This window comes from Rutidosis leptorrhynchoides, chromosome 4 (genome assembly GCF_046630445.1).
Source record: "Rutidosis leptorrhynchoides isolate AG116_Rl617_1_P2 chromosome 4, CSIRO_AGI_Rlap_v1, whole genome shotgun sequence".
Lineage (NCBI taxonomy): Eukaryota > Viridiplantae > Streptophyta > Magnoliopsida > Asterales > Asteraceae > Rutidosis > Rutidosis leptorrhynchoides.
Window position 1 is genome coordinate 123,305,491 of NC_092336.1, and position 8,817 is coordinate 123,314,307.

The window sequence follows — 8,817 nt, forward strand, 5'->3', positions numbered from 1 at the left end:
GTTAAGCACGTAGTCAAACATGTCTTCAACCCAACAGCAACACCTATCCTAACCAGCAGTACCTAAACCTGCAAGGGGTGAAAATGTGGGGGGAATTAGCACACAGCTAAGTGAATGGATACTATCTAACATACCAAACATAAGCAACTGAACATGCAAGGGATCACAGATATGCTAACGTCCTGAACTAGCATAGAATAACTGACAATATGAGGATCGGCGGCTTGTACGAGCACACGACATAGTTGATCAAGCTACAGTCTACCGATAGTCCGCTTTACTGATTTCACTGCATAACCGTCCAGACGCAACACATGCGTCCTTCTATGCTATACTGAACAATCAGTAACTCATGACCCGACCAGGCTACCACAGTCGACCTCACATCAGCCCTACCTTGCCGCCTCGGTGGGTTCCCAACCTTGCCGCCTCGGTTGGTGTCCAACAAATAGTGTGCACATAAGATCACAGATAAATAGTCATGCAATCGTCCTAACTAGCATGGCAATATCTAACTACGCGTGGCAATCGTAATGAACATAATCATAGTAATAAAGAGTCTGAACAAGTAGCGTGTCAGCTACTTAATACTCTATCCGGAGATAGACCCACTCACCGATTTCCCGCAACTGAAGGTTCTCAGAGGTCTAATCTTTCTGAGCCTTCACCTTTTTGTTTATCACCTGTGAATCATCACATAATATCTCAAGTTAGTATTATATCCAAGTATTAATACACAACTTTACATTCAATTGAAAATATTCACATAACAGGCAAGGTTTTCGAGCAACATGGGGTTCTCGAGCAAATTCGAGTTTTTCGAGCGAATTCGAGTTTTCGAACATATTCGAGTTTTTCGAGCAAAAGGTTCTCGAGCAACTTGAGTTTTTCGAGCAATCTAGTTTTTCGAGCAGAAGGTTCTCGAGCAACTCGAGTTTTTCGAGCAATAATATGTTTTCGAGCAAAAGGTTCTCGAGCACTGTTTTCGAGCGAGTCTCGAGCACTGTTTTCGAGCGGCTTCTTCTTCACCATCAGCTTCGCTGATTTGGTGATTTTAAGCCAAAAAAACTCGATTTCAAGGTTTATAGTCCAAATTCAAGCATAAGGAAACATACCAATCATACATTAACACTTTTCCCAACTATAAACATCAAAATCTAGTATTTACAATCAAGATTTGGGATTAATTCATCCCAAAATACTCACTTTATCATAAACTCAAGTTCTAACACACAATTCATCATTTTTAACAAGTTCTTGCTCAATTCACAGCATAATTAGATCATATAAACTATATAGCAACTATTTCTAACATCAATTAAACATAACAAACACAAATCATGAAGATTCAAGCTTAATTTCATCAAAAACCCATTTTACACCCAAAACCCAATTTCTATAAATTAAAGTACGAATTCAAGCAAGCTAACCTAGATAAATGCTTATAAGAATGATAAGATTTAGATCCTAAAGCTTCTTAATTCAATTTGTGACTTGGATTCAATTAGGGTTTTGAGATGATGAAAGTTAGGTACGGGTCTTGTTCTTGCACAAATTGGGAAATAAATGAAAGTATCCAGATATTAGTTACTTAAGTGGGTTATAAACCCACACCCCATAACACACGGGTATTTATCAGTTATCTGATATCTTTCGTACTTAATTTGGCAATCCTAACGGAGTCCAAATTCAACAAACGAACAATTTTTGTGACCCTTGTCACAAACTGGTCTTAACCAACTAATCAATTAATAATAAACATATTATTAAAATAAAAGCATATTTTAACCACAAATATAAACCTAAGGGCAATTAAGTAATCTTACTTCTAACTCCGGTTTCAGTCTGTTACAGTATACATATGATGTTCTAGTACAGTTTTGAATTCAAAGTATGGCATTTGAAAGATGTAAGAATCTAAAAGTGATATTTTCTGTTAAATCTGGGCTTAGATTCTGATTTTTCAAAATCAGAATATGTAATCAAATTTGGATGCGAATGGTTGTTTTGATTTCTATGAAAGAATGTATATTGTTGTGAAAGTAGTGAATATATTTGATGATTGCTGAATCAAATTCGAAGAATGTAACATATTATTTGTGAATTTATATATCTTTTGGGTATTACCTATCCGTTAAAAGTTTCACAAATAATATTTTGTACAAGAGAATTTTATCACAATTTTTATGAAAATATTAGTATGTATATTTTCTTCAAATGTAATACAGATTTAATGAGTTAATATCATATTAAGTTCATTTAATTTTCAGCTGGAACTAGAAATGAATAATCTCTAAAACTTTAGAAATTTCGTAATCTTCGTGGATTATCTCTTCAACGTAAATGAAATTATGAATTAATACTTCGTTATTCATTTTTATTGATATTTCCTCGGTGAATGATGTTAGTGCTCGTGGAATTCTTATGAACTTCATAAGATATAAATGATGTTTTCTAGAAAGTTTCGAGTACATCGAAGATAAAAGTGTAAAATCAAACATAAAGTTGATTAATACACTAAGTTTATTATGAAATGGATTTCATTGAGTTGAAACAGATATTGTAGTTAACGATGGTTAATTCATTAACGAAGGATGTACATCATAGCATATTAGTAATATGAATTAACCGAGTAGTACCTACTAGTTAAGATTCACACGTAATAGCTTAGTACGAAAAGATTTATTTTGATCTCAAAATTCATATATATATAAAATATACATATAATTTCTTCAGAGGGAATGAGTTAATACTTCGTAACTCGTTGATATAATATATGCGTTGTTGATTTGTGATGATGTTGGTGATTATGAAATTGGCAGAACTTGTAGTGCTACAGGTTTCGCCGGTGTTGGTGATACTGACGGTACTATTGATGCTGCTGGTAAAACAAGTCTAGCTTGTAAATCGTGCACCATTCCGGTCAGGGTTTCTACTCTTCCTTCTATCATTTCGGTCCACTCATCTGATTTATGGTTACAGCTGGAATAGATAATCTCTAAGACTTTAGAGATTACATAATCGCCGCAGAATATTTCTCCAATGAAGTTATGAATCAATACTTCATCGGTTATTGTTGTTGGTACTCCTTAGTATCTATGGTGCGTATGACACTGGTGTTCGTAGGACGAATTGTAAAGTTGAGGTTTACGATGCGGTTGTGGTTGGTGGTGGTAATGGTACTGTTGGTGTTGATGCTGGTGGTGCAGTTGGTGGTTGTGGGGTTTGTGATGCTTGTAAGTTCTGCATCATATTCTCCAAAGCCAATACTCGAGGGCGAAGCTCGTTGACTTCTTCTACTACACCGGGATGATTGGCGGTTCGGACGAGCGGATGAATAAGATCCAGAATTTGAGAGAGTATATAATCATGACTAGATACTCTGGAGATGAGAGAGAAAATGGTATTACGAACAGGTTCGCCGGTAAGTGCTTCAGGTTCTTCGCCAAGAGGGCAATGTGGTGGATGGAAGGGATTGCCTTCTTCTTGTCTCCAATGATTAAGTAAGCTACGAACCCATCCCCAATTCATCCAGAATAGGTGATGGCTGATTGGTTGATCCATTTCGGTTACACTGTCTTCGGAGTTCAGGTGAATATCCATATTGGAATAGCTGTCAGAGTTTAAAGAATTTGAACTAGATACGGGGTCCATCTTGATAATTAGAGAGATGATTTTTGATATGAAATAGATTATAGAATTTAGATTGGTACTCTTCAATACATAATTTACATATGTATATATAATACCAAAATCCCGTAAATTACGGAGAAATTTTCGGAAGATGTCACGAAAAGTTTACAGTAACAGATATGCTAAGATATGAATTTTGTCGGTACACTATCTATGCAGTAAATGCAGTAAGACGTGTCTAGACTTAAGAATGATAAGCATGTAATTTCTGATAAGAAATGACAAGCAAAACTCGGTAAAAACAGATACGGTCATAGTACAGACTCACTAATGCATCCTAACAATTACCAGTTAAACATACTAATGCAAATTCTGGTTCCCTATGACCTCAAGCTCTGATACCAACTGTGATGACCCATCCGAATCCATTTGGACGAATACATCGTTCATTGATTTCATAGTGAGGTTTTGACCTCTATATGATACGTTTTGTAAACATTGCATTCTTTTGAAAAGGCACACCATAAATGAATATCTAATTCCAAAGTCTTTGACATCTGATGATTTGTACATATAGACAATCACCGTAAATAATAGTTTACAATACTACATCCGTTGACAATGCAGTCAAAATAAGATACATGGTGATGATTTTGTGAATGCAAAGTTTTCTCGAATAAAGCATGTATGACTCCATGCACATAGCTTGTAAAACGTATAAGCAAACAGCGGAAGACTTCTAGGAACCTGAGAATAAACATGCTTAAAAGTGTCAACACAAAGGTTGGTGAGTTCATAGTTTTAATATTGCGCATAATCTGTATATAAAGGTGGATCACAAGATTTCAGTTGTTTCATCCAGAAACGTTTATCAAAAGATTCTACGTAACAGAGCACCCTGGTAACTAAACTTTAACGTTATAATGATAATTACCCTATTCGTTTTAATACACGCAAACCAACGTGTCATAAACTCAAATAACATACGTCCGTTAAAAGGCTAGCGCTCTAGCTCGGATGGAGATGTCAAGCTCTATGGATCCATATACTATTATTCGCGCCCACCAGTTCACATCCTATGTACTGGCAGCTACTAGTTACCAAAGTTAAGGGATTTACGGTTCAAACTCAGTGTAGAATTAAGTATGTACTTGTATCCATTGCGTTTAAATATATTGCATGTATTCTCAGCCCAAAAATATAGATTGCAAAAGCAATTAAAAATGGAGCAAATGAAGCTCACCTTAGCAGCACATAAGTTCATTCACCGAAATGTGACCGAAACTCGGAAAGCAAAATAATTGTTGATCTCAACCTAGAGAACATATGTTGGTCAATACATGTCTAACAAGCTAGGTCGGTTCATAGTGTATCACAATCCTAATGCTCGAGATCGACATGCAAAAGTTAACAAAAGTCATCTCTACAGTCAACCTGACCCAATATGATATTTAAATCTATACATGTTTATTATCATAGTATAAGTCTTAATAATTGAACGAGTTTATAGTTTATCAAACTCAAAATATTATTTATTTCAGGAGCTATATTATATTTGAATTATCATGGTAATCGAAAATATTTTATTATTTCACATAGCTTTCCAATACTTGTAAAATCAGATTATAGTGTTTATAAAGCTTTAAAACATGATAAGATAGTCAACTTTGAGCATTGTTCAACAAAACGAGACGTGCTTTATATAGAAATTTATTTACTCGATTAGTAATATTTGAAAATCCAATTTATCAATCTCATAGACAAGTTGTTTAAATATTAATTTACAGTTTCAAACACAATTTCAATTAACGTTAACCATAATTCAGTTGACCATATCTTTTAATCCGTTCATCGAAATCACGCGATTTCTAAATGAAAAGTTAATAATTTTTCACCAGCTTTCCAAAAACATGCATAAACCTATATACTCGAGAACTAGACATGGATACACTATTAATATATAAAAGATAAGATAGGAATGCTCACGTATCAATATTGTGATTCAATATTGCAGGAAAGCACGTAGACGCAACGGAGATGATAAATACTAGGTTGACCTCATGAACAATACCCATGAACCATACCCATAACCTCCATAGCTATAACCCATAATTTTCTTAGCTCTATCCCGCTCATAAAACTCGTTTTGAAATAATTCACTCATGACCTCGTCGTAATATTTTATGTAAAATATTTAATAATAATAATAATACTAATATTAATATCATAAGATTAATAATAATAATCTTTAATAATAATAATAATAATAATAATAATAATAATAATAATAATAATAATAATAATAATAATAATAATAATAATAATAATAATAATAATAATAATAATAAATTAAATAAACATTAGAGAGTATAATAGAGATCAGGGGGAGATGGATGAATGAATTCGGGCAACAATCGATTTCGTTATATAACATCTCTGCCACCTACCCCTCCCATGCGATCGCATGGTTTTGAGGTTATATGGCCATGCGATCGCATGGCAATCATATACAGCTCATGATCTTTTATTTTCTCTTTGCCGACACTCTTAGATTTAGTATAGTATATATATTTATATTATTTAATATATAATATATTTAATCTTTAGAATTAATTAAATATTATACTATATTCTCGTGCATAGTTGGTTTGTAATTTTTACACCGATGTGTAGTACGTTGACCCTCGACTTAAGTACCGGTTCTGGTTTTTCGAACGCATTTTCGTACGCTTAGAAAACTGGTACTTTACATTTCGTGTAATGTACCTTTATCAATAACAAGGCTCAAATCAATGAAAAATTATCCCACTCAAAGTGTAACTTATTCATTTGAGTGTTTTGGTCATTTGCTTCTATAAATCGACGTCTCGTTATTTACCAATATATTATAATAATACTATTTTAAATCTAAAACGTTTTATGACTAAGTTAATATTATATTTTTGTATAATATATATATATATATATATATATATATATATATATATATATATATATATATATATACGTATATTTTCCAATTCAATTATAATGGTTCGTGAATCGTCAGGGTTTGGTCAAGGTTAAATGAATGTATGAATACATTTTACACTTCTTGAGATTCAACTTAACAAACTTTGCTTATCGTGTCAGAAAAATATAAAGATAAAGTTTAAATTTGGTCAGAAATTTCCGGGTTGTCACATAATAAAACTCAATCAATACACATTCTCTTCTGCAATCTATTTTTTTTCATATTGTTTTCCTAACCTTCACATTTACAGCAATTTAAACTTATTATTTTATGGTATCTAGAGCTTGGTTTTAAACTTGGTTAAAGTTTGATCCTAAGTAAAACTTGTGTGCAATTACTCAAAGTTCAAAGTTAGTTATCTTGCTATAAAAAATGGAAGGCACAAATGGTAACAATGGTGGTATGATCAATGGCATGGAAAGACTTGTAGGTAACAACTATAAGTATTGGAAGATGTGTATGGAGGCTTATCTCCAAGGTCAATATCTATGGGAACTTGTGGTCGGAAGCGATGCCATAATTCCCGTAGAAACTCTTGAGCAAGGCGAGTCACGAAGAAAATGGAAGATTAAGTGTGGGAAGGCTCTCTTTGCGTTGAGGACATCAATTAGCAAAGAGTTCATAGAACACGTTCGTGATCTTAACTCGCCAAAGGAGGTTTGGGATACTCTTGAGAAACTCTTTACCAAGAAGAATACCGCAAGGTTGCAATTCTTGGAAAATGAGTTAGCAATCTCAAGACAAGAAGGTATGTTAGTTTCTGAATATTTCTTACGGGTGAAAACTCTTTGTTCTGAAATTTCAGAGATTGATACAAACGATAAAATTAGTGAATCTCGGTTGCGAAGATATTTAATTCGTGGGTTGAAGAAAGAGTATGTTCCATTCATAACCTCTATACATGGGTGGGCTACTCAACATTCGGTTGAAGAATTGGAGAATTTACTCTCTAATCAAGAAGCTTTTGCCAAACAAATGGTCAAAGGATTTGAAAATGATGCGGTATTGTTTTCAAAAGGGTAGAACTTCAAGAAAGGTTCTTCTAGCAAAGAAAAAGAAGAAAAGCAAACTAGTTACAAAAGTAACTATGAGAAGAAACCTCCCACATGTTACAAGTGCGGGAAGGTTGGTCACATCAAGAGTTATTGTCGTTCTAAAGTCACAAAAGCAAACGTGGCTTGTTCAAGCAACGATGATGATGAAGTCAAATGGGAGCAATGTTTTACCGTTGATACGGTTGTTAAGAAAAATCAATGGATTATTGATTCGGGTTGCTCTCATCATGTGACCGGTGATGGAACTCTTCTTCATGATGTTAGAGATCACAATCAAAATCGAGTTGTAATCACGGCCTACAACTCAACTCATCCGGTTAAAAATGAAGGTAATGCTATTATTGATGTTAATCATAATACTTTTACTTTGGAAGATGTTTATCTTGTTCCTAAATTGACCAAGAATCTAGTTTCGGTACCTCAAATTACCGAATCCGGGAAGCATGGTCTTTTTGGTCCAACGGATGTGAAAGTCCTTGAAAATGTCAAGGAGATTGTGGGTGATGTTCTTTTCACGGGAGAAAAGAAAGGTTCTTTGTTTGTGTTGTCCGCAGGTGAAGCTTATGTGAAGAAAACAAGCCAAACCGACAACGGAGCTATTTGGCATGCATGACTAGGCCATGTGGGATATCAAATGTTACAAAAGATATTCTCACATAAGCTAGTTGATGGAATTCCTAAATTAAAGAATGTTCGTAAGGAACTAATATGCCAAGGATGTCAATATGGAAAGTCACACCGACTTCCATATAAGAAGTCAACAAATAGAAAACAAGGCTTGCTTGACTTATACGGACTTGATGGGGCCAACAAAAACACCAAGTTATAGCAGTCATTGGTATGTAATGGTGTTAATTGATGACTATTCTCGGTTTACTTGGGTGAAATTCCAAAAGGAGAAAAGTGAAGCCTTATCAAAGTTCATAGAGTTCAAAGAAGCGGTAGAATCAGAATTTGGGAGAAAGGTAAAAGCTCTTAGGAGTGATAATGGTGGAGAATTCATGTCAAATGATTTCTTTACTTATTGTAAAACAAATGGTATTTCTAAACAAATGACTTGTCCAGATACTCCACAACAAAATGGGATTTCAGAAAGAAAGATTGCTTACCTTGTTT

General features: G+C 34.0%; 1 protein-coding gene across 1 annotated transcript; it reads left to right on the top strand.

The window, feature by feature from the left end:
- Window positions 1-7,018: 7,018 nt before the first annotated feature.
- LOC139840971 (uncharacterized) lies at window positions 7,019-8,314 on the top strand. Its single transcript, XM_071831210.1, has 3 exons — window positions 7,019-7,394; window positions 7,452-7,648; window positions 7,763-8,314. The coding sequence occupies exons 1-3, from the start codon at window positions 7,019-7,021 to the stop codon at window positions 8,312-8,314; spliced, it is 1,125 nt and encodes a 374-aa protein (XP_071687311.1).
- The last annotated feature ends 503 nt before the right edge of the window (window positions 8,315-8,817 follow it).